Below are 27,371 nucleotides of genomic sequence, written 5' to 3' on the forward strand. Positions count from 1 at the left end.
TTTTTTACACTTGCGTCAACCTCACTGGGATAATATTCTAAGCATATGTCCAACTACAGAGGTGTGCAAAAGCGCCCGTTTTTAACTGAAGCTATGGTACAATTAAACACACACACACACACACACACACACACACACACACACACACACACACACACACACACACACACACACACACACACACACACACACACACACACACACACACACACACTTAATTATGCCGTCCATTTAGGGAATCTGCATGTAATAAAGTCTTTGAATCTAAGGCCCAGAATAACTACTGCTTTGGACTTGTTATCCCTACATTATTGGTTTATTACAGAGTTAGGGCAGTGAAATTATTACGTCGGTAATGAAAATGTGAAGGACTGCTTACTCCCCCCCGTAAGTAGTGGTTTACCTATTTACCTGCTTTACCGGTGGTTTCATCAATTCCCCCCACACTATGCTAAGCAAATATTCCATTCAGTTGGGCTGTAAAGCTAATGGGAACAGATCTGGCCTGCTCAACCTCTGAGGTTTGTGGATACCAAACGTAGGCTCTGCTGCACCAGAGCCGTAGATAGAAAAGAGTTACTGCATTGCCATTGGGTCCTGCTGCACCAGAGCCATAGATAGAAAAGAGTTACTGCATTGCCATTGGGTCCTGCTGCACCAGAGCCATAGATAGAAAAGAGTTACTGCATTGCCATAGGGTGCTGCGGAACTTCTGCTGACAAACAGGGCGGCGAAACTGACCGTGGCATATATGGTCTGGCGAAAAACCAGGGCCCTGATCAGGGGGTCAAAAATCAGGAGGCCAGGGCATGGGCCCTAAACCTACACACACTCAAACTGCTCAAAGAATTGTAATATACATTTACAGTTGTATTATTATCATTATTATTATTATTATCATTATTATTAGCCTGTTATTATTATTATTATTATTATTGTCATTGTTTCTGTTGTTGTTATAGCCTAAGTAGTGCCATTTGGTGCTTCTTACAAAGGTAGAATAAAATTGATGTGAACAGGAAACATTTCTGTGGTTTTTTTTATAAAGTAGCTCTGTACGTAACTCAAATGAAGAAATACCTTGTTTGTAGTCCATCAGCTATACTGGTGTTGAATATTGTTTTTTGTATTCAGTTTTTAAAAAATTATCCACAGATTTACCATTACATAACCTTAAGAAGGCCATACAAGTAGGCTAAGTACATAAATGCAGTCCTTCAATTGTGAAACAAACAGTCATGGGTAAAAGGTTGCTGGTTCGACTCCCAATCCGCCAGGTTGGTGGGGGGAGTAATTAAACACTTGCCCATTCTCCTCTATGACTGACGTACCCTGAGCATGGTACTGTTCTGCCACACTGCACCATTGGGACGCCATTGGGGGCTGCCCCCTTGTACAGGTGAGGCATAAATGCAGTTTCATTGTGTGAAGTGAGCACTGTGGAGTGCTGTGTCACAATGACAATGGGAGTTGGAGTTTCCCAGGTGGGCTTTCACTTTCACTTCTAACTGCATACTGTAGCTGCTACACTAGGGTCATCCCTCTCGACCTTTAAGACAGTCAAGACTCTTTCTTTTCAAGAGTCCATCCCCTCCTCCATTATATAAGCGTTGGTTAACCCATGACCGTAATCACTTGGTTGGTTAACCCATGACCGTAATCACCATCAGCGTCTCTACTTCCTGCGCAAACTAAAGAAGGCAAGTGCTACACCCTCCATCATGACAACATTCTACAGAGGAACCATAGAGAGCGTCGTGTCCAACTGCATCACAGTGTGGGGAGGAAGCTGCACGGAGAAAAACAGGAAGACACTCCAGCGTGTTGTGAACACAGCGAAGAAGATCATTGGAGTACCACTCCCCTCCCTGCAGGACATTTACACCACACGCCTCGCCCGGAAAGCACTGATGATCATCAAAGACACAAGCCACCCTGCACACAAACTGTTCAGCCTCCTGCCCTCTGGAAAGAGGTACAGGCGCCTCCGTTCCCGTACCACCAGGCTGGCGAGCAGCACAATGCACCAAGCGATCAAGATGCTGAACACTCAACCCACTCTCCCTCCACTGTCAGCCTCTAGCCAGCAAGGCCACTGACAACCCCCCCCCCCCATCCCCCACCACCATATCTGCGACTGAACATTCCACCTGCACTACTATACTTGTGACTGAACTTTCAACCTGCACTAACTCAAAACATGCACACACACACACACACACACACACACACACACACACACACACACACACACACACACACACACACACACACACACACACACACACACACACACACACACGCACGCACACTGCACTTTCTGCACTAAACCCAAACATAAACACACTGACACACACTGACACACACACACACACACAGACACACGAACACACACACAGACGCACACCGCACCTTCTACCTGCACTAAACACACACACACACACACACACACACACACACACACACAACACACACACACACACACACACACACACACACACACACACACACACACACACACACACACACACACACACACACACACACACACACACACACTGCTGCTGGTGTACTTGACAGACCTTTTTAATATTTATTTTTCTTCAAAATGCTACTATTACCATGTCAGAACGCTATAAAGGACTTTTTTAGGAAAAGCACAAAAGCACAACAATACCTCTTAATGTATGTCCTCTACAAGTCTTCTGTTGTCCAGTCTTGCACTTTAAATGTCTGTATGAGCACTGTCTATGTCCATACTGTCTTAAGTCCATGTATAAGTACTGTCTATGTCAGACGTGGGCAAACTCAGGCCCGGGGGCCACATGCGGCCCGCTCGGCCATTTCATGCGGCCCGCTCGGCCATTTCATGCCGCCCTTAGAGATTGTGCAGAGAAAATGCAGACTCGCATGGTCACTCATTCTTCAATGCGCTACCTAAAACAAGGGTCTTGGAAACCTACATCTAGACACAATTAGCAGGAATGGCATAACTGACAATGGTGTAATTATGCTGCCGTACACCAATTCTTATTATTGGCACGGGCAAGTTGCCTACGACATCCGGCCCTTTGGTCAACTTTCTAAACCCAATGTGGCCCTTGAGCCAAAATAATTGCCCACCCCTGGTCTATGTCTATACTGTCTATGTCCTTACCTAGATTAGTCTATGTCTGTATGGGAAAGCAAGAAATGTAATTTCAAATTCTTTGTATGACCAGTGCATGTAAAGAAATTGACAATAAAACCTACTTGACTTGACTTGACTTGACACTTTACAGGACCATTTAGGCTACACTTGGTGCAATATGATTTCATTCTAAACAGCAGTCAGATGATTTTCGTTGCATCGTTGATATGAATAGGGTCCGGTTGAAACAAACATAATATATATAGGCCTACACAGTGTGTGCATATATATGTTTTAGATTAAGTCACTATTGTATCTCATAATATGTGTTGCATGTCTTGGTCAGGAACATGCAGCCTACAGTAATATCTGTGAGAACTCAGTCATCAAGAGGATATATATAGCTGGGGATGAACAAACATGTAAACCCATTAGCTATCAATTATTAAACACACCCATGACACATTTGATAATAAAGAATAATCTCTCTGAGAAAACAGTCCTGGAAATCTCTCCAAATATGAGCATTTCCTTAAACACAACAAGCAATCTTGTTTTTGTGACTTCGGAACATAGCCTACAATAGCATAGTGCTAATAGAAAAAAAAAACATCAAAAGCAAAGTCTTCAATTTACATGCTTTAATTTTGGCCACTGTATATTTGTTAGTATCATTAAATGGATGCACTTGTCTGTATTTTCTCCACCTGCAGTTAAAATGGGGCTCCACAGGAGGGGGGTATTTGCTCATAACCTGGCTGGCACGAGCGGTTGAGTCGTTTTAATTTTAACTCACACCACACGTTAAGTCATAATTGCATTATGGATACTAATATGCATGCAGGAGGTTAAATTAAATAATTTGTCTCTGCTAAGATATTTTGTAATTATCAGTTGGCTAGTTTATGGAAATAGTTATAGTTTATGAATCCTGGCTAAGGCCCATTACAAAACGCAGACAAAACCCACACAAAAATCACATATAGAAGCTTTTTTATTTTGTGATTTTTTTCTTGCAATTGGTGTTGCTATTTTATGCTTTTTTAAATCATTTGTTGTTAAATTGCAGTATGTATGTGTCACTGACACGTTTTTTTTTGTTTTACATCAACAAACTTGCATAATCATGACATTATTTGAAAAGAGTTTGGCAATGCCATGGAATGAAAACAATAAATAATATAAAGTCATAAAAATTGGGAGACAACACATTTGCCACAAAACAAATGATCTCTGTATAGCAACCGTTTCGAACTTCTCCAAATAATTACAGCATCACAGTTTTAAATAAATAGTTTGAGACCTTATAACATAGTATACCATCCTGAGAGGTCAGGATTTTTTTCAGGAGTTCCTCGTAAATGCTCATTTGTCCACCGTTGATTTCAGAAAAATGTTTGGCACACAGTCCTATTTTACACAGAGGAAAAGAGGCGCGCTTCTCACACAACCTTTCTTTAAGCATCTGTTCATGCGTAAAAGCGGGACCCCGGTTTCTCAGTCCCGGCGATTTTCTGTATTGATGTGCGGGAGCGCGCAAGGCGATTGGGGTCCGGGGGAGGCGTCATGTAGTTTTCTAATGTGCTTTTTCAGATCAAAGTTCCGGCAGAACCCTTTGCCGCAGGTGGGGCAGGTGAAGGGTTTCTTGTCGTTGTGCGTGTGCATATGGAACGTAAGGTTGTACACTTGGTGGAAAGCCTTGTTGCAAATATTACACTTGAACTGCTTCTCGCCACTGTGAGTCAGCTTGTGGTTCTTGTAGTTGCCTTAAAAAAAAAGAAGGGGAGTGTCATTTTTCACTGAAAAACTCAAATGCAAATTGCAACACGTGTTGTGGTAGGCTACATTAAATGACACCATGAACTTAGAAAAATGGAAAATCACGAGCAACAAAAAACGCTTGTTTGGTGTGACATTTGGGAAAATATAAAAAGGCCGTTAGCCTACTCACCTTTCTGATGAAAGCCCTTCCCACAGAATTCACAGATGAAAGGCTTGTAACCCGCGTGAATCCGGGCATGTGTGTTGAGAGTTGAACTTCGATTGAAGGCTTTCCCGCACTGGTTACACTTGTGAGGTTTTTCCTGCAATTTACAAAACAAAATAAAAACCCAGAACATTAGTTTTCAGTGTAACACTTTCCAAATAGGCTATCCAACAATTCAGAGGACTATCATGTAGAATAGAGAAAAATGTGCAACCCACAAAATACACAGTGTAATGGGTCCAATGGCAAAATAATGGTTATTATTGTTGTATTATTGCATATAGCATAATAATAATAATAATAGTAATAATAATAATAATAGGCAATAACAGACAATGACCCTAATCACCATCACCATCTCTATGTAGGCCTAATGCGTTTACATTAAATAAATTGGTGCTTTTAATGATTTTGGCAATTGACTTTTAGTGTAATACCTGAGTATGTATAATTTTATGGCGACAGAGAGTACTAGCTTGGCGAAATCCTTTGCCGCAGACCTTGCACACAAAAGGTCTGGCTCCTGTGTGCACTGGCATGTGACGCGTCAGGTTATAGTGGGCATTGAAAACCTGCAGGAAGAGAATGTAAATATTTTACGCAAGCTTTAAAACGATACATAATCGATCAAGTGTTGAGTGAATTAGGCTATTCAAAAGAGGGCCTACACATGACAAACAAAAAGTGGTTCAAGACAATGGAACATGTATTACCTTGCCACAGACTTCACATGTAAACACTTTTGGCTTGCTTTGTGGAGATCCGTTGAGTTTTGAGGAGGTTTTAAAAAGCTTCTCCGTCAATATCTGTGCGCTCTCTTTCATGTACTGCTGCAGCCGAGTTTGGGACAGGTCTTTGAAGGACACCCCGGACTGGTACCTGTCGCCGCCGTGGCCAACCTTGCTCTTCTCAGACGCAGCAGCTCTCTGGCGGCCTTGCAGTGGAGAGTTGAAAAAGTACGAGGCCATAGGGTGGATGTTCACTATGCCTGTCGGCGGCGGACACGAGTTCTCGCCGCAGTTCAGGTAGCATATCGCACCCATGGCGTGAAAGGATGCTTGGTTGACCACTCGCGGCCGGAAAAGTTTATACTGCCCCACCGTTGGGGTCACATCAGAATGGTCGTTTTTGTAGTTCAAACCGATGCTCACCAAGTCGTTGGAGTTGCACGAAGAGGCTTCAAAGTGGTTTGTATCCAGTCCGTTGAGGTGAAGTTTGTGGCCCGGCTCGTAGGCGAGTGGCACGAAGGGAATCATACAGTGCAGTGATGAAGGGTTCACGCTGAGCGCCTGCTTTGGGTCCGCGTTCCCCCCGGGCGCATGGAACACGTTGGGGAGTTGTATCGACTTTGGTTCCGGTGTCCTAGCCATAATCCTTTCGATTGAGAAGGCGAGCGGCTTGGCCGTGGTGATCATGTTTCCTCCCGCCGTTAAGCTTCCAGAAGCCGATGGCGAGCTGAATAATCCCGCTGAGTGATACAGCGCAGTGTTCATGACTCCTTCCACAACACCTATGTTTGTATGGCGCGATGCGCCGTTGCCGTTCGCGGATAGGACTGATTCCCCCCGTACTGACCCGCGAGAGAGGTCATCGTCGGCCGCCATCTGTCTGCTGGGCTGGAAGCGAAAGTTCTCCTCAGCCGCTCCGTCGCGCGCGCACCGGAGAGAGCGTGACAAGTGCAACTTATCAGCCTGGCACTCGATAAACGTTTTGGCGGTCAATAACGCAGTCTGCACCAAGACAATCGTTAGTTTCCAAGCGGGGTTGAGTAAAGTGGATTATTCTCCCACTTAGATCAATCAGCAGAGACAACTTTCCCACTGCTCTTGGTCCTCTGCAGCCGCTATAGGTGACTCGCTATTCACCCGCGTAGTGAAGGAGGTGCTTCTGAGATGCGGGCGTCTTGTTCAAATGGCAAGTTGTTTGGCAAATCTCAGGTCCCCTTGCGGCTTTGTGTGACATCATTTAAGTCGCTTAAAATGACAGGCGCTCAATTGGGTCAGCGGACGGTTGATGTTTGTCAACATTTGACTTGTCAGGATTCGACGACTTTATTTCTCGAGCGGTGTGGTGTGGTCTTTCTGTACAGGTTACAAACGTAGGGTTGTGTGGCAATGTTTTTTTCCTTTTGAAGAGGGGAATGATTGGTATTCAGCACTGACGTGGAAAATGCGAGGGTCTGTCAGTTATGTGGCAAAGCCCAATAACAAAACACGAGAAACAAGATTGTAAGCTTAGGCTATATCTTTATTTTACGCAGAGATATGCCAGATAAACCGGCATTTTCAAAATCAATTTAATATTTTTATAGGTTATTTTCCTCGTGAATTATTTTACAGGGATAATGTCACTTGTTTATCTAGGGCTAGCGAAGAACTGTTCATCTTGGCTCCTCTTGCCACGAGGGACAAGGCGCCGAAACTATTAAGACTGTTTGGTGTTTTTTTTTTTAATACGTGGGAAGCGATACCTTAATAAATTAACAACTTTCCCCTTTTTGTTAAACAAATCCGCGGGGGGATGTGGGGCTCTCTCTCTCTCTCTCTCTCTATCTATCTCTCTCTCCTCGCTCCGCAGATAGACAGATGAATCCTCAAGGACCCGAATGCTTCCAGAAGGCATCGCCTCTTCTCCGCGCGCAAAACGCCGTAAGTGTGTTGAGTGTGCGTGTTTGTCGGAGTAGAGATGACTTTGACAGTGATTTGATGTGTTGCATTGCATTCCGTCCCGAGAGTGGAATTTGTGCTGCGAAAAAAATGTTGGATGTTCAGACTCTTGAAAACATAAGATAGGCCTAGTGTGCGTCTTTTACATCGTTACTCTAAGTATGGCCAAATAAGGCAATCACAACAATCCTCTGACAATATATTGGGACTATATAGAACTAGCCTATGCAACACAGAAAAGCATGGGTTAATTAAATAATAGTAGTAGACTAATAGCATAGTTTTTTAATCAAATCTAAAAATACTTGTAGCCTAGTTAATAGCCTATGATTGTTATTATTATTATTATTATAATTATTATTATTATTATTATTATTATTATTATTATTATTATTATTATTATTTGTTTTATATTGTATTATATGCTCCATTCATAATAATACTAACACTAGCCTAATAATACTCTACTACTATATTACTACTAGCCTACTAATACTAGGCCTACTACTAATAATAATAATAGATCGAATAGATAACCACAACGATGCACCGTTAGGTTAATTGTAGCCTACATTGTGACGATAGTTAATGTGAATTATTATTATTATTATTATTATTATTATTATTATTGCTGATGTTGTTTTAATTGGCCATTAGTAGTAACAATTAGACCAGGGTATTTCTCAATGGCAATAAACATAGTCAGGCTAGGCTATTTGCCATTTCTACACATTACACCTAAATGTGAACCTTTCTTAAAACAATTATCAGTGGGCTATTCAATAAAATATATCATTTAATTCTAGCATTCTGACTGTCATGAATATTTTAAATCACACAGGTTTCATTCTGGAGAGCCTACAGCCTATTCTTATGAATGTGGGATAGGCCTATAGTCTACCTATTCATTGACATGTCTTGTAGACTTTTTAAAATTGTGCTACATTTGTTTTTCTTTGCAGTGCATTTCCCCTGGTAGCCTATTGAAAACGAATCATATTTTTTTTGGAACTTTACAGAATTGCTGTATTTTTAAGTTAAATGCGTAAAGTTGAAATAAACGGAACGTCCAGATGCTGATTTAAATAGCCTACCCCAGAACACCTGTGTAACATTGCGGTGATCCCAGATCTCGAGTACCCGGGATCCTTTTACATCGACCCCAAGTAGCCTGCCATGCGGCAATACATTTAGTATGCCTAATAAACAAACTATTTTCCTACCTATTACATTATTATTGACAAAAAAACAAACCAGCAGTTTTAAGTGGACTAATAGCCTATTTCTGTTATCAATAAATAAACAGGCAGAGAGAAAAGTGGACAGATAAAGAAGTGATTTGCGCTAATATTTAGTTTCTTAAACCCTACTGTAATAATCACCATCAGTGGGCAGGCAAGCGGAGGATCCATTTAGGCTAAAGACGGAAGAAAGCGTGTGGCGCAGACGGACAGATGGACGGTGGGCGGAGGTCGCCTGATGCTCATTTCTCCAGGCTCACATATTCCTCTTTTCAAATATGAACATTTGACAAACAACACATGATCAAGTCTGGAGCGAAGCGCCTCATTTGGCCATCCTCACGATCCAATTTGGTCCACGGCCCGGTCCGTGTTGAACCGGCTCACGATTTTGGTAGACCAAATGCGTAGCCTAATGCAAATCAGGAGAACGCTTTGTTTTCAGTTCTAAAGTTTACTAGGCCTATTGTCGGGAAGATGGAACAATGCACAATACAAGGGAACTGTTTTGTATTTTCTAACGCTTTCTAACAATCTTGTAAAAATATATTTTATCTTGTGCAAAAAAAGTCCATTTGTAAGTCGTTTTTCTCCCAAAGGAAGGGTGTGGCAAACATCATATTTAATTTTGAAATACACATAAGGAGAATTGCAGCTGAGAAAAAAACCCTTCAATTTAATAGTAAACTAATTATCTACGTAAATTATTAAGTAATTGCAGGCATTATGGCTTGTCTCATGAATGCTGAGATGCCTGTGCTCGTTTGGAATTGAGGAAAATGCCATAATTTCCTCATTCCAACCAGGAGAGAATAGAAATCAACCGTGGTCTATTAAGGGCTATTTATATACAACTAATTGTGATTAACTTGCACAACATCATTCACACACGCATGGAAATCCCCCACCTCTTAATTGCTAAATTGGCATTGCATGCACACCACCCCTTTTCACACACACCCTTCTTTCTCTCTCTCTCACACACACACACAGGTGGAGTGCCATTGTTGTGTACACACGCACATGCTCACAGACAGACACTCTCTCTCGCACCCTCTCTCTCTCTCACACACACACTCTCTCTCTCTCACACACACACACACACACACACAGTACCATTGTTATACACACACTCATGCACGCAGGCTCTCTCTCTCTCTCTCTCTCTCTCTCTCTCTCTCTCTCTCTCTCTCTCTCTCTCTCTCTCTCTCTCTCTCTCAAGAAGACCAAGGCTGCACATATCAAGTCAGGTCTAAAAGCACTTTAATATTAACACTTTGTAACACACCTGAATCAATACAGGTGGACCATGGACAATAGAAATATACTTTACAAAACCTCTTATTTGCACTTTACTATATCCACTTTTATACACACACAAACCTCATTGTGCAGACATCAAAACGGCAGAAACAAACACTGAATTTGATCGGTCAGTACAGACATGTCAACATTGAATTCCAACAGCAGAAATATTAAAATGTTTAAACGCCATCACCATGATATTACACTGAATACAATTCAAATGTTTTCTTTTTTCTTTTTAGTGCACGATAAGACAGTGTTTGTACTGTAGTGCAGCCTACAGACAAGTGGTTTTAAAATAAGGCATGGTTACAATGCTAACCATGTGCTCAGTGAGAAATGCAACGCTCGCTATCTTTCTCTCAATGTCACAGCCATGCAGTGGGAAGAGTGAGGCACCCACTAGCTTTAATGTCCTCACAAAGAGATACTTCAAACAGCACAACACATACAGTACAAGGGTATACTGTAAAAAGGCTAGCAAAGAACCAACTTTCATATTTAAAAAAAGAAAAAAAAGGTGTCTATGGGGTTTGAAAGCGAGGGCATGGGTTGGCTAAACGTTGGATTAACGTTAAAAAAATTGATATAAACATCCATGAAATCCATGTGGCATGTTGGTGTACTTTTCTTTTTTTTGTGAAGTCGGTTCTATGCAGTCCTTTCTTCCATTTACAGTGAAATGCTACCTTCTGCTTCTGGTCATTCCCTTTCTGAGCTGGAAAAGTTTAATGTATGATGAGCTTCTAATTGTCACAGCAGTTAAAAAAAAAATCCAAGCTGCAAAAAAGTTGGCTCTACGAATCACTTTTTTGTAGTGTTTCTGTCTGTGTCACTGATGTCCTGTCCTGTCCTGTCCTGTCCTGTGCTGTGCCGTGTGTGTGTGTGTGTGTGTGTGTGTGTGTGTGTGTGTGTGTGTGTGTGTGTGTGTGTGTGTGTGTGTGTGTGTGCGTGTGCGTGTGCGTGCGAGCGCCAGTGTGCAATGGAATCCCCTAATTTCTGGTGATGTATTACCCAACAGACAGGACAAAACTGTCTCAGTGAATTTACATGTAACTATTTATCCAAAGTACAGTATGTAGTGTTATGGAAATACGTTAGAAAACTTTTACATGTTCTCTTGGCATGGAAAATGGACATTCAGCTGTTAATAACCGTTGCCTTAAGGTTCATTGGCATCTACAGTGAGAACTATAAAGATAACTACAAATTTATCTTTGTGAAAATCGCTATGACTACATAGTGAATGGTGCCTTTCACATATCAACATAAAGGCAACTGCATGCTGAACGATATCTTTGGGATCATTTTCAGTTTCAGAGCAGTTTCTCTGAAGTATAAATAAATGTCAGCCAAACATAGGAATGTATAGACCACATACCTTAGGCTTGTGGATGTTCATGAGAAACAAACGCTACCGTTGTGAACAAAAACATCTTTATAGTTATTCTCGTCTTTATAGTTACCATAGTGAATGTGAACAACCCTTTACATGCGACTACACTGACTATTGTACTGTAATACAGTGATACAATACAGTACAATACAGTACAATCATGTTGTACCCATAAAGGTAGAAAAGAATGACGAGAGGTGGTACGGTCGTGACAGCACTGATAAACGGCAAGTGCAGCCTCCATCTTCTGGCCTAAGCCTGTGTGAACATGAAGTGACACATTAATCAAGGACTAGCTTTGAAATATCAAGCTAAATATCTACTTAAATAATTTGAGTCAATGAAATACATTTTAATATCTGTCCATATTAGTTAGGTAGATATTTAGTAGCACATTTTAACTATAGTCCTCATAAAGTGTGTTGATGGAAATGTTTGCATTATTAAGCCATTTTTTTTGACAGATATGAGCTCCTTCTCCATTCATTTACATTGATCAGGTCTACCTACAAATAATGGCTGGATTGGGGGGGGCACGGGGGGGGCACCTCTAGTCTTTTTTCTACCTCTATGGTTGTACCATATTGGATTCTACCACATTGGGCACCGAGCATCCTGTTCTGATAGTCTTGCATTACAGTATACCAATGACACAGGCAGGAGGGTTGGCAAGCTGGCTACTACAGCTGTGGGTCTTCATGTACAGCGAGACAGTGTTTCTTCACAGGATGGTGAGTGAGTGGGTCTTGTCACGATGAATGCCTATGGTCGCCCTCCTCATCTCGACCAAGACTTCTTCCCAAATTCTTCTCCATCGTGATGAAGGTCCCAAATCTTCATCGCAACAAAGTGCTCGACCGCTACTCTTCATTGTGATGAAGAAGAAGATGAACTCTAACCTTGCTCTTCTTCTTCAAACCCCATCTTCATCATCATAAAGGCTGCTACACTTTTTTGTCATGATGAAGAGACCGACACTCATGCCCTTCATCACAACGCAGGCTGCTTTTACCACTCCTCCTCTTCCTCTCTTCATGATGGCTGCCACCAGTTTTTTGTTATTTATCATGATGATAAGTCTCGATCACCCTCCTCTCTTTACCACACTGAACCCTCTGCTCCTCTTCCACACTGTGACAAAGACCCCCAGTCCTCCTCTTCTTCTTCCCACTTCTCTGAAACCCATACACTTCTCCTCTTCTTCCTCACCCTGACGAACCCCCCTCGCTACCCCCCCTCCAGCCAATGAAACCCTCCTCTTCCTCCCCCTGCTGATGAAGATCCTCCCCCCCATCGCTATCACTCCTCTTCCTCCCCCTCCAGCCAATGAAACCCTCCTCTTCCTCCTCCTCCAGCCAATGAAACCCTCCTCTTCCTCCTCCTGCTGATGAAGATGGCTATCCCTCCTCTTCATCACTGTCCCTCATGGAGATGCCCTGCAGTCCCTCGCTGGTCACCACGGAGAGCGTGGCTTCCTCCACCGTCAGCCGGTTGTAGACCGTCTCGTAGCTCTTGTTGTTCAGAGTGCCGTCCAGCACGCCCTGCAGCCGAAAGTCCCGGTACGACTTCTGTGGCGGAGAAGAGGAGAAGAGGAGAAGAGGAGATAAAGCGCATTATTTACTAGAAATGCACTCAGAGTGCAGACCTCCACCAAGGAAGCTGTTTGATAGAACATTTGTTAGAAACTGGAATGTTAGAAACTGGATCAAAATTGTCACGCAATTCAATTTGCCCTGTCACGCAATTCAATTTGCAGTCACTAGGGGCGTCTAAATGTCTAGGCTAGCAATGGTGAAGAATCTTTAGAAAAATTCTGACCGAAAACATAACCTTCTTAGCGAAGGTAAAAATGTGAAGAGAGAGAGACACAATTGTTATTGTTGCATTACCTCTCCTTTTATTCCTTCTTTCTTTCTTGGCATAAGCTGGTGCAAGTGAAGTGTATTTAAATTAAATGTTCATAAATCTTTTCTTGAATAGTGTGTGAGGATGCAATTCATGACATATGAACTTTTAAACCGTGAAATTCTCTCGTGCAGTTTGAGCAGGAGCTTAATATCCACGATTGAAAAATATCAATATCAAAAATGTATGCCCGCCTTAATATTAACAACAGTCACATTGAAATGTTACAAAGCTAAGACACATAATGTAGCTTTCTGTTCAAGTATTGTTATTCTAAAATATCACTTATTTTGTTCTAGACATAATTAGGACTTTTATTAGTATAATTGTACTACAACCGTGTATACATTTCATGGTCACCCTTTATGATCACACACTCTATGGTCTGTTTTACTGTGTGTGTGTGTGTGTGTGTGTGTGTGCGTGCGTGCGTGCGTGTGTGTTCACATGTTAACACTTACCTTAATTCTAATCTACACCTTCACCTAACAGATCAGTAATTCATTACAAACACATTTCAAAACAGGATTTTTAATTATATTTCTACTCCCTATGAAATAAAAAAGCTGGCTGCTTTGTTTTTAAATCTGTTACAGTGAATGTACAGGATGAAGTACAGAAGGTTATCTTTTAATTGTTCACTGCCAGCATTGTTTATCATGTACAAATGATATAGTATACCAAAGTTGTGTATAGGGTATATCGTTACCTTAACAATCTTGATGAGGGTCTTAAGCTGGTAGACATGTAGTTGCAGATCCAGCCTGTCTGTCAACCACACACACACCCCCTTCATGGAGGTGGAGTACCATTGCTGTGAAAAACACATAAAGAAACATACATGTCAATACTTAGTAAGATTACATGGGACAGTTCATTCCGAATCGACCCCATTTAATTCCGAAGAAAACTTAATTCCGCTTTAAAAACATCATGTAAACCGGAATTAAGTTTATTCGGAATTAAAAAAAAAAAATGGTGGACTTATGTGCGAATTCTTACATGGAAGTTTTTGCTTCATTTAAAGAGCCTAAGTGACTATAGATGTTGTGGCCACCATATATTGATGTAAAATGCACCACGAACTGATGTAGCAAAAAGTTACTCCACGACCCGAGTTCCATTACCGCTCGGGTCATTTGTCAATCCTTCCCCGTCTCTCTCTCCCCACTCATTTCCTGTCTCTCCTCCACTGTCCTGTCAAAATAAAAGACAAAAAAAAAAAACCTAAAAAAAGTTACTCCACATTATCATTTGACCACTCGATTTTCTAAGTTAGCCGGGTAAGATAACGTTAGCATTTTAAATGATCCAAACCATAGGGCCATGTGCCAATGTTTAACCCAGGCTGAGGTAAATATTTTGGGGCTCAAGATGACCAGCTGTCCCGGTAGTACACAGAGCTCCTGGAGCTTGGTTACCACGCCCCCATGCCATAATTTGGCTCGCCCAGCACATGCATCATCTGTCCAATCGAAATGCTTCGTTTTCCCAGATGTTTATTGTAATTAAATGAAAGTGCCTTGTAACCTCGACAGAAAATAACTTAAATTCCGAACTAATTAATTCAGAATTAATAATGTACGTAGCCATTCTCTTTCTCTCTCTCACATACACGTTTATGATGTCCTAAGGATATGGGCGGCAACCTGTGTTTCAGATGACACACACACACACACACACACACACACACACACACACACACACACACACACACACACACACACACACACACACAAACACACACACACACATACACACACACACGCAACACGCTGGTCAAAAGAATGAAGCTGGAATCCTCTATGATACAGGTGATACAATGTGTTTTAAGAGTGTGTAACTACTGTATGCGTATCATGCATTTGACTTTGTCACGAGACACAAGGACAATCTGTCTCGAGTCAACAACAGAATGACTGAGGCAACAGAGTTTTTGAATCTGTTGGTTTACACGTTTACACTGGTATTAATGGTTGCTGTTTGCTGTTCATGACAGTACTATTCTAGCTTTATATGCCAGACTGAAAAACCTCTTTATACAATATGTTGCTTCATGTTAGATGTACTAAACGTCCATGGCCAGTTGTGTGTATATCCACTGCATTATCTCATATGGATGTTTTATCTAGCTGTGTACAAGACACTGTGCTGAGTCCATAAAGTACAATGCTGGGGGGCAGAATCATCATCACACTGTTTGCCGAAACACACAAGTCATCACATTGTTTGTGCTTTGCTGTTGGGTGTTAAATGTTTAATGTTCATTTCAACGAGCTGTCACAGAATAAAGCAATGCAGATGTCACATATGGACATCATTCTGACAGCATTCTTGACGTTTCACCATCCTTTTTCTGAAATTTTCCTTCTTTTCCTTTTTTTAGTACAAGATGAAAATGAATAATTTGTTCTTAATTTATCCTCCACTTGTGAGGTACATTAACAATCGCCTCATTAGAGGGTGTGCATTTCGCACCATCTCTGACAGAAAATAATTAGAGCACCTGAGAGAGAGAATCGCGTTCCAACAAGTGTTAGCGCACGTTTCACACGTTAGCGCATTGCTGACAATCATCAGTGTGTCTCATGGGGTCATTAAGGTGGCCCCTACCATGCCTCTGCAGACGTGTGTGTGTGTGTGTGTGTGTGTGTGTGTGTGTGTGTGTGTGTGTGTGTGTGTGTGTGTGTGTGTGTGTGACAAAAAGATGGTCGAAACATACGATGGCAAAGCATGGTCTCCTGGGCCACATGGATAGCAATCTGCTTTTTTCCACTCTAACTCTTATTAGGAACTTTGTTGACGACGTCTCAGAGAGCATTAGTTTACTGCCTGGCTGGGATGATGTGGGGCACTTTACACATGCGTAGCTCTAAAACACTCTGGACGGAAATTCAAAGTATAGATGATGCCTGGATGATCACTTTGTTTTTGCTTAATGGGGTGTGCACAAAATGAAGATGTGCAAGGCATTGTTATTTTTCCTCGACAATCAACAGTACTGTGTTCGGTACTCAAAGTAGAGACCCTGTGCACAACCGCTGTCCAAGTGCTGGTGATGTGCAGTAAAACTTCAAGTAAAGGGGGCACAAATCGCCACACACTGGTCTTCTTTGCTGGTAGTTTATTTGGTTAACAACACGTTTCGCTGTTGCTTCATCAGGTTCAAGCAACAGCGAAATGCGCTGTTCACCAAATAAACTTCCATCAAAGAAGACCAGTGTGCAGTGATTCATCCTCCCTTTACTGTGTTCGGTCCTTGAAAGCTTTGGTATTTACACTGCAATACAACATACTGTATTTGTTCGAGTCGTTCACCACATCAGCAGATTCTTCTGAGTACCACAACTCCTCAGTCAGGTAGACAAAGTTCTCAACTGTCTCAATTGTGTCAAGTCAAGTAGAGGGCTGCTATGAAACACTGGATAATAGACTGTAGCTCTAGAATCCAGATTGCTGCAACGGTGCGTCATAGCAACAGACTATACTTCAAACAAAAAAGGTAGATATACAGTATGCCTGACACTGATGTAGATGCACAGCATTGAAACGTTATCATCAATCAGTTATCATCATGAAAAACACCCCATTACATGGTTTGAGTGCTCTGGTCATCCCTGGGTTTGGTTTTACAGAAGTAGCCCCGACTGATGTATATACATTTGTCCAATTTTACAGTGAGTTGCTTTCTGTTCCCATTTCTGGTACATATTGTACAGTACATAATAGATTCCGGAAAGAGGAAGTAGTATTTGTCCAGTTAAGGCTTTCTTTTCTAATCAGGTCAAGATTGTGGCTCCACACGACATGCTATGAGCAATGCTAGTGTTTTTTTCCAAATACAAGGAGTAAGTGCCCCTGCCGTGGCCTAATGGTAGGGCACTGGTTTACTATACGCTGACGACCCCGGTTTGATTCTTGCTTGGGTCATTTGCTGATCCTTCCCCATTTCCCTGTCCCCACGCATTTGCTGTACCTCCCTCACTATCCTATCATAAATAAAGGCACAAAAGACTTTTTAAATGTCTTTAAAAAATTACAAGAAGTAAGCTAAGACGTGGTAAGTGTGTGTGTCGATGGTGGGGAGTGGGCGGTGTGGTGGTGTTGTAACTGGACATCATATCTTCATGTCTTCATATTTACTTGAGGAACAGAGGCATAAGCAGTCAACTTCATCCAAAGTAGCAGCACAGACATGGCAGGATGCAGTCTAGATGCAGCCGACTCATTCCTCTCCTCTCCGGGCGGAGAAGCACAGTGGGGTCCAACACGTCACTTAATCAGAGTCTGAAGTGTTCTCTTGTCAGCGTCACGTTACCGCATTAAGGGCCCCAGAGGAGAGGGAGAGGGAGAGGGAGAGGGAGAGGGAGAGGGAGAGAGAGAGAGAGAGAGGTGGGGGGCTACTGACTGCACCTGAGGCTGCAGACCGTCATCATGAAAAGGCGTGTTATTTCACGCCAGTGCAGTCCGCTTGTCGGTGCAATGAATTTCCTTATTAAGTTGTGCAGGGCAACGTCGCTGGAAAAAAAGCAGTTTTGTTACATGACCAGGTTCACCCAACGTTTTCCCCGCTGTCATGGAGAATTTCGGTTGCAAAGAATGCTAATCTGTGCCCTGACCAAAATGAGTACAAGGAAACATGGAAGAGTGTGGTGCACACACACGATAGACCAGGGGTGGGGAACCTATGTGTAATGTCCCCGTAAATAATGGCCTTCCAACAACTGCTGGTCCGAGTTCATGTAGTTTATTTATCTTCAAGTTCAATGTACATAGATCTGGTACCACCGTAAGGAATTGGTTGCATTTTACGGGTGCATTAGGCTCTGACTGCTCTTAGAATGTTGAAATCATAACAGCGGCAACAAACATAACAATAGAATTATAGAACCAAACAATAGAACAAAACAATTATAGAACCATTGACTACTGAGTTCTTTACACTCCCACCAAATTATAAGTTTTAAAGGGTGAGAGACAAACTTTAAAACATAATTTCAACAACAAAAATACAAAGATATAACAGTAACAATTTTTTTTTTTTTTTGGAAGCCTTTCTTTCTTTTGCTGGCTTCGTTGTGGTTTTTTTTTGTTTTTTTTTTTGGAAGCCTTTTTTTTCTGGCTTCGTTGTTTTCTTTTTCTTTTCCCTTTTTTTTTTTTGGAAGCCTTTTTCTCTCTTTTTGCTGGCTCCTTTTCTTTTTTCTTTTTTTTTGCAATGATCAAAGTGTTCGAGTTCTTCTTTCTTATCAGTGTGTGTGTGTTTGTAAGGGCAGCGATCCGCCTCACCCTTGTCGAATTGCAAGTCCAGTAGTACATTTCTGGGCTTGCTCTCTCCTGTGTGTGTGGTAGGCAACAGGCCATTGCAGTCAGTGTGCTGTGTATTGTCAGGTGCATGCCCGTGAGTGTGGCGTCGTCTGAGAAGAAGTGACGCGGCTGAGCTTTAGCTAGGTCAGCTCGCCATCTCTCCCACCGTGGCTTCTCCCACCGTCTTGCTGGTTGATGTTTTGGTGCAACTTTGACAGTGGAGGAATCATTCTTGATGTTCCAGTGCATTCCTAGCGGTCTCTCCAATGCTCCACCATTGACTGCGAGATTCTTGGCCCTGGTGTTTGTGGCAAGTTCAGTTGCGGGAATGCTTTGCAGATCAGCGTGGTTGTCAGATACAAGTTTGCGCAGATCTTCTTTCGCACTCAGCTCACGAACCTCTCCTGTGAGACAAATGGCCCTGTCCTCACTGTCGACACTGGCCACCCCATCGTTCACATAGTCTCTGGTGACGAAGTGTGATCCCAGTGGATGCGAAGCTGGCGCTATCTTGGAAGCTGCTCTTAGTTGTTGTAGCTTTTCTGACGCTTCTTTATACTTCTTCTGTGCCAATCTAATCTTTTCTCTCTGTAGTTGTAACACCAGTTTGTATTCGTCGTCCGATAAGTCCTGTTCCAATAGTGCGTTGAATTTTTCTTGTTCTTTCCTTTCATCCTCTATTTTCTCCCTTCGTTTCTGTTCTTCCACCAGTCTCTCATTTAAGCTTTTCAGTAAATCCTTTGTTACACTTTCACAAGCTCCTGCTTTCCATTTTACTACATTGTTTATGTCGTCTGTTTTCGTTTTCATTTCATCAAACATGTTCAGAATATCAATTTTTCCTTTCTCTAGTTCTTCTGAGAGAGCTACCATGTGTTTTTCAGTCATCTCATACTTAAGTTCTTGTTTGGTAGAACGCGCTGACACCTTCCACTGTTCAAAAAGACTACACAGTTTCGTTTCTCTTTTGTTTTGTTCTTCTTTACAGTATAGCATTTCTTCAGTAGGAATGTGTTCACGTTCAGAGCGTCTAACTGAGATTAGGCCTACTACATCATCATCCTTTGGCATTTCAGCAATTTCAGCAACTTGCCTGATAGCCTTTTCCGTGTCCATCTTGCGTTTTTTGAGATTTTGATCTCCCTTTTCTGTCTGTGCGAGATGACACTTGTCCGATGTGATGTTGTTTTCCTCAATCTCCGGTGACCATTACACTTGCGTCGACCCTGGTGTTCGCCGTTTCTTTGCTCTGCGACTTTGTTGCGATCATCCAGTCGGGCAGGTGTGGATCAATTCCTTACTGTAATGTCCCCGTAAATAATGGCCTTCCAACAACTGCTGGTCCGAGTTCATGTAGTTTATTTATCTTCAAGTTCAATGTACATAGATCTGGTACCACCGTAAGGAATTGGTTGCATTTTACGGGTGCATTAGGCTCTGACTGCTCTTAGAATGTTGAAATCATAACAGCGGCAACAAACATAACAATAGAATTATAGAACCAAACAATAGAACAAAACAATTATAGAACCATTGACTACTGGGTTCTTTACACTATGTCTTGAGGGCCGTTTACGGCCCTTGAGGACATCTTAGTCGGCTCCCGATATAATTTTAAAGTTATGCAGCTATGCACATGAAATATCTAAAGTGCAGGGGGGAAATCCTGGTTTGTGTTCATAGCACGGCACTAGGAGGACTTTTACGGCCCTTGAGGGGAATCTGAAGTGGCCCTTCGAATGAAAAAGGTTCCCCACCCCTGCGATAGACGGTTCAAATCGGCGTTGTGCTTTACGCATTGTCATGACGACATGCTGGAGTGCTGGACATGCTGGAGTGCTGGACATACTGGAGTCGAGCCTCTGCCCCCCCGCTGGCTGAACCTCATCAGACGCCTAATCAGACCCATTTCCATTCATCGCACTGCATAGATAGGCAGCCTGGCCGGTCTTTCTGCGGTCTACTGTCTGTCTGCAACGACACGCGTTAGCACCCTTATTTCCTCAAATCACACTGCCCCCATTACAAATGCTCATACGTGAACGCACACACACACGCGCGCAAGCACGCACGCACACAAACACAGAAACATGGAAATGTTCAAACAAATGGAGACAAATAAATGTTTCTGGAAACACATACACATACAGTATAAACACACACTGACAGACACAGACACACACACACACACACACAGTAAACAATAAGGTTCACACATCCAACACGCAGAGCCGCAAGAAACAGTAGAAGCGTGTCACAGAGATACCATTAGCCTTTGCAGACATTTGTGCCGAGACAAAGGTGTGAACATACAAACAAACAACAACACTGTCACAGCAAAACACACACACACACACACACACAAACACACTCACGCACACGCACACACACAGACACACACATATACAAAAACACACACATACTCTCTCTCTCACACACATATACTACATAGAGACACACATACAAACAGCAACACCACACACACACACACACACACACACACACACACACACACACACACACACACACACACACACACACACACACACACACACACACACACACACACAGAGAGCATGGGCGGCGCATGACTGTGTGTGCTTGTGGAGCATTAGCTCTCCGCGGCAGCTCATCTCGCATCCTGGCTGAAGGTCCAACAAATCAACAGGAACGCTGCAAACACAATATCACTCCAATCTGGACATCTACTACACCATTTCCACACCAATCTACCACACACAGCTGCCGAGATGGCTCGGAGGGTAGTGTAGTGTAGCGTGGTGTGTGTGTGTGTGTGTGTGTGTGTGTGTGTGTGTGTGTGTGTGTGTGTGTGTGTGTGTGTGTGTGTGTGTGTGTGTGCACCTGTGGCTGTGTTTTCCTGTTTGAATTGATTTCTTGATGTTCGTAATCATGCGGTTGTTGCAGTCGAATGTGTTTGTTTGCACACTATCTAAATAAGTAGATGGTCTTGATACAAATGTAAAAAAAAAATGTCTACGTCTATCAGTGATTGTCAGACAAATCTGGCATTAGGACTTCGGGGTTTCTGGTAAAGTAAACTCTCTAAGCCAAGGGCTCTCCACAAAAAAGCACTTGGCTTTCCTGGTGCAAAAACACTCCAGGCTCCTGTCCTGACCCTGTGACCCCCCCCCCCATCTTAACTGGACTGACACAAAAGACAAGAGAGGGGCCAGGGCCTGAGGACCCAACATTTAAGCCTCATTCGATGCCTCCCCAGCCCAAAACCTGCACACACATACACTCTCTCTCTCTCTCTCTCTCTCTCTCTCTCTCTCTCTCTCTCTCTCTCTCTCTCTCTCTCTCTCTCTCTCTCTCTCTCTCTCTCTCTCTCTCTCCCCTTAGCTATCACATGTTGACAGCTATCTCACCAGCATATTCATGACAAGATCGTATTTGTCAAAGGGCAGTATACAATGAAAATAAACCAGCCACATTTACATACAAAATATAAATGTGGTTTAAAGAACCACTTAGTAGATTTGTCAAGCTTCAGGTCATTTCCCCAGACATTTAAGTTAGACATTTAAGAGGTTCAACAACTTTGAATAGGGTGACAGGCACTTCTGATGTCACTATTCTGCTTGCTACACGCTAGAACTGCACTTATAGGACGTGCAAACTCTGTCATTATTGGCCTTCGTGACACACAACGCCGCTTGCAACATGTACTGTAGGGCTGGGCAACCAAAGATGACAACTACACTGTGTTGCTTTCAAGCAGACAAACGATTAGCTTAGATCTGAAGGTTATTAAAAAAATGGCAAACTGCTGGTGGCACTGTGCTGACTCTTTGCAATACAAGTGTAGTAGACTTTTGTCAGGACTGCTCAGACAGAAATCAGTTGCAGATGGGAGTCATATTCTTTTCATGACTTGCAGGTGCGCTGGGCTACACTACGGCAAATTGTCGAATTCAAAAGAGCAGTAATGTAAGCAATAATACTGAAAGTGAAGGCTGTGATGGGTGAACTTGAAAGCGTAACAAAAACACAATTTCTCAGATGCTGAATAAAGCCATGACTCGGCAGCATCTCTCGTCCTCCATGAAGCCAACACTGCTGCACCTCACAAATTGTTCAACATTTTTTTTAACAGGCTCATGTCACCTAAATAAAAATCTTTGGTTCTCAAAACATGTCGAACATTTTAATGGCTGGTGGTGAAAGGTGTTCGAACTGACAAACACATCTCACTGAGAATGATACCAGAAAAAAAAACTTTTTTTAACATTTCAAATGAAGGTATGCAATACACACTTGCAAAAATAGACATTTGCAAATTGTATCATTCAAGGCACTGATTCAGTATTTGCACTTGGAAATAAATAACATTCTTGCTACATGGTCGACGTTTGTGCTGTTCTTTGCCAACTTGACACCAAACGTAAGCCTCTTTAGTAGACATTAGAGAGGGCTGACAAGGTCCCGGCGAGGGCCTGCGTGTGTGTGAGAAAGGGAAAGAACGGATTATATTTCTCTGAAGGTGTGTCTGCCTGAGGGAGCATACAAGTGTGCACTCACACAGACACGCACACACACACACACACACACACACACACACACACACACACACACACACACACACACACACACACACACACACAGACTTAAACATCAACAAGCATACAGACACACAAACACACACACACACACACACACACACACACACACACACACACACACACACACACACACACACACACACACACACACACACACACACACACACACACACACACACACACACACACAATAAAAGTAAGTTCTGTTATAGCCCACAGGGACACTGTCTAGTAGCACTGATGAAGCTACCAATGTGCCACACACACACACGGGTAGATGACAGTTAGGCAGAAAAAAACGATTTTTTTTACAAACATTGTTTATGAGGGAAAAAAGTATGTCTACATAGTGCAGCAATTAATCTTTCAAAAAATCCAAGTGGTCACAATGTTGGTCTATTAATTGATTATTTATTTACGTTGATAAAGCAATTTGCTGAAAATATGTCCTTTGGTGTGACATTAAGAAATAAATATATTAAGTAATGTAGAAATGGCTTGATGTTTTATGAACATTGTTACAGTCTTCATATTTATTGAATTTTTTTAAAGTCTTAATTTAATGAGAAATAAGCATTTAAGGATTTTTTTTCCCATTCAAGGTGAGCTTATTAGAAACCTTCGAGGAAATATAGGGATATCTTTCTTTTTAAATGTTCAAAATTGTCCGAATTTATGCTAACATTTCAGGGATGATAATTTGTTCTTCCCTAATGCAATATTCAGTGTATATCAAATTTATTGTTAAGCTCAAACAAATATTTGAGCGTTTTAAAAATGTCACACCGTAGGACATTCATGTCACACTAAAGGACAGAAATGCAAAAAAGAGCCAGAAACCAATGTATCAACATGATTATTTTGTCTTTTGATCATAATGTAATGTTGTAGTCAATATTGACCTACACTTTATGCTTATAAGTCTTTAAGTCATAGATTATCAGCCTATCGTAACACTTAATGACAGCCATGCGGTCATTAAATTTAACCTGCAGAGCTCATAAGACTCATACTGAAGTGTGACGTTGGCATGACCATCACACCTCACCCTCTTTGTAGGTATGCTATGACTGTCACGCCATTGAACCTGTAGTGTGTAGTAGCCAGTGCCTGTTTGGTATCTCAAGCTGGACAGCACATTTATGCTATATTGATCTCTCCACAGCATACCTTATTCATCTATAATTCTTTATACTCTCTCTCTCAACTTTCCTTCACTGTTACCGTTGTATTTTATGGTTTCAAAGCTCCATTAATGACATTTTATATCCTTTGACAGTATCTTGAATCAACAGCAAATATTCATCAACAATGCATCAAAGTATAAATTCCAATGGCCAATAAATTAATAAGTAATTTGAATACACAATATGTATCAAGTCAAACAACAAAAAAACAAAAAATGTACAACCAGTTGTTTTAAAAGCTATTTCTCAGATATCTAGTCCTTTGGTGTGACCTATTTGTCCTTTGGTGTGATACTTCAAAGTGTCACACCATAGGACTTTTACCATCACACCATAGGACTTTTGAGCTTTTGAGTTAATTTAAAGCCATGTCGTTGCCAACTGAAATACAATTTCACCTTTAGTAAGATGCATTTTCATACATCTACATAAGAAAATAGTACAAATATACACTGTTGTCAAAATGTATTTTATGGCTGTCACACCAAAGGACTACAAAACTAATACATCTTGTCGTAGCAAAACATAATTGATTGATTGAAGAACTCTGAGAGAAAAACCTAAAATCCACCCTTGCCATTGGCTTCTTAAGGGTCTAAAGTCACAATTTATGTACCGCTGGAGCTTCAACAATAGGTAATTATCCACAGAATTAACCAAAAATATGATGTCACACCACAGGACATTGTTTTCTGCAACAAAGTTTCATAAGTGCATACGGTCTCAGAAAAACAGGGAAAAAATTAAGCATTGCCACTTGCTAAAATAGACACCTTGAAAAATATGCCAGGGTTGTTTAGACAAATGACTGAGCTATGACTATTTATTAAAAAATGTTTTAATATGGAGAACCAGGCTTGCCTCAGTCACACCATAGGACAAATGTGACATTTAACTCAAAATTAAGTATGCTTATTTAAGCTCTGGATTTATTACACATTACTTTTTCACAACAACGACATTAGTTTAATCATTTAAAGCTTTGACAATTTTGAAAGCATGAATTTACTTCATTTTAAGAGCCTGCGACAGCAAAATTCACAAGTCACGTCATCTACCCACACTCAAGCATACATTTGCAACACTATCTCCAACACCCAAACCGTTAAAGTCACAGCAATGGTTAAACACACACACACACACACACACACACACACACACACACACACACACACACACACACACACACACACACACACACACACACACACACACTAGCAGTAATAAATCCACCACTGTGCCCCATCGATCAGTAGGACAGCATGGACGAAGCAGCGTGGTGTTCATTACAAAAGAGCAGTTCCCTCTCCGCCGGGATGCCCACACTCATTTCAGACACCACTCCTCCTGCATGCCTGCCTAAACAAGGGGACCCTTCATATCTTAGTAGCCTTTTGGAGAGCGCACACATCCAGATAAAACAGGTGCCGGACTTAAACACGATGAAGCAAGAATAGAAAGAAGGTCCGCACACTGTTGCTGCTCCCAGCTTATTAAACACGACCTGACGAAGACCAGACTGTTCGAAACGTTGTGTTTAATAAACTGGGAGCAGCAACAGTGTGCGGACCTTCTGACCTTTCACATCTTATAATGGTAAAGATAGTCCAAATAGATAAATATATTTCAACACATTTTAAAGCCCACAATAATAAGAATAGTCCAACAAAAAATAAGACTTTAAGACAAACATACTATTTAAATACACGTGCACTATTGCTGTTTAAGCCCCATTTGAACAACACATTTCAAAACAGTTTCATAGATTGTTCCTCATGGGAGCTTGCTGTAATAAAAAAAAATATGTCTAATGAAATTTTGCAATATTTCAGACTTTGTGAGATCGAGCTGGGAGTTGCAGTTTGATGAAGGACTGAGAATCTGAAACGTCATGCCATTAAACTTTGTTTTGGATCATTCAACAGTGTTGTAGCCTTGCGCACCATCCTACGAACTGTACTTCCGCCAAGAGACTTGGCTCCGCACTACATCTGGTAACTGTTTTCTGTGGAGCGATGTTGAGCGATAGGATTTGGTCAGTGTTCTGACAAACGGTCTTACATTGTAATTTTATCCTACGGTAGGATGTTCTGTCAGACATGTCTGTTAAACGGTCCTACATCGCCAAAGATAGACATCAGACATGTTTGTTCAACAAAAATGTCCTTCCCGCTTCCTGCAATTGTGTCAGATCAAACAACCTCCAGACCATGAATACAAAATGAAATGGTAGGCTAACAGTGTTGTGGACCTTTACCCTTTCCTTCAGATCGAGCTGGGAGGCCAGCTTTTGCCAAGTGTGGTTTTCTGTCCAGAGACAGTGGAAGCCGCCTTCACTTATTCATGACTTATCTACTGTAAGCATCGGCTAACTTGTTAGGGTGGTAAATTAACTGAAAAATTTACATTAGTATTCATTTAATGTTAATGACTCACCAGCAATGTATGAAGTACACAATGTGATTTATATTCCCAATGTAGGCTCCTATAGATAGAACTGTTCTTTTGGATAGGTGTTGTCTTTTTCATTGCATACTGTATACAGTCTAGTTCCCTGACTCATTTAAACAAATGAATTCATCCTTGTTATAACTCAGGGTTCTAGAGTGACGCATATATACACCGACTACTACACACAACAGAATGGAATGGTCCTTGACGAGACAA

At 41.7% G+C, this 27,371-nt stretch overlaps 2 protein-coding genes across 4 annotated transcripts in view; both read right to left on the bottom strand.

Moving 5' to 3' along the window:
- Positions 1–4,627: 4,627 nt before the first annotated feature.
- On the bottom strand, positions 4,628–6,610 carry fezf1 (FEZ family zinc finger 1). Its single transcript, XM_063197779.1, has 4 exons — positions 5,831–6,610; positions 5,555–5,689; positions 5,082–5,214; positions 4,628–4,896 (listed from the first exon to the last, which is right to left on the bottom strand). The coding sequence occupies exons 1-4, from the start codon at positions 6,608–6,610 to the stop codon at positions 4,628–4,630; spliced, it is 1,317 nt and encodes a 438-aa protein (XP_063053849.1).
- Positions 6,611–13,083: 6,473 nt separating this feature from the next.
- Positions 13,084–27,371, bottom strand: part of cadps2 (Ca++-dependent secretion activator 2) — a 189,101-nt gene continuing 174,813 nt past the window's right edge. For 2 of the 3 annotated variants that reach the window (XM_063196999.1, XM_063196998.1), the window contains exons 27-28: positions 14,340–14,444; positions 13,084–13,293 (exon numbers count right to left, since the gene is read on the bottom strand). In XM_063196999.1, coding sequence (XP_063053069.1) covers positions 13,123–13,293; positions 14,340–14,444 — 276 coding nt within the window. In that variant the 3' untranslated portion in view covers positions 13,084–13,122. Of the gene's footprint in view, positions 13,294–14,339; positions 14,445–25,989; positions 26,064–27,371 lie in introns of those variants that run through there. The other variant, XM_063197000.1, reaches the window with a different exon arrangement.

The sequence above is a fragment of the Engraulis encrasicolus genome, chromosome 4, assembly GCF_034702125.1.
Source record: "Engraulis encrasicolus isolate BLACKSEA-1 chromosome 4, IST_EnEncr_1.0, whole genome shotgun sequence".
Lineage (NCBI taxonomy): Eukaryota > Metazoa > Chordata > Actinopteri > Clupeiformes > Engraulidae > Engraulis > Engraulis encrasicolus.

Coding starts and splice junctions, on each gene's coding strand:
- fezf1 (XM_063197779.1), bottom strand. CDS start 6,610: ATGAACACTGCGCTGTATCACTCAGCGGGATTATTCAGCTCGCCATCG. Junction 5,215..5,554: donor ATAAAATTATACATACTCAG/GTATTACACTAA, acceptor TGTAAATTGCAG/GAAAAACCTCACAAGTGTAA. Junction 4,897..5,081: donor GAAGGGCTTTCATCAGAAAG/GTGAGTAGGCTA, acceptor TTTTTTTTTAAG/GCAACTACAAGAACCACAAG.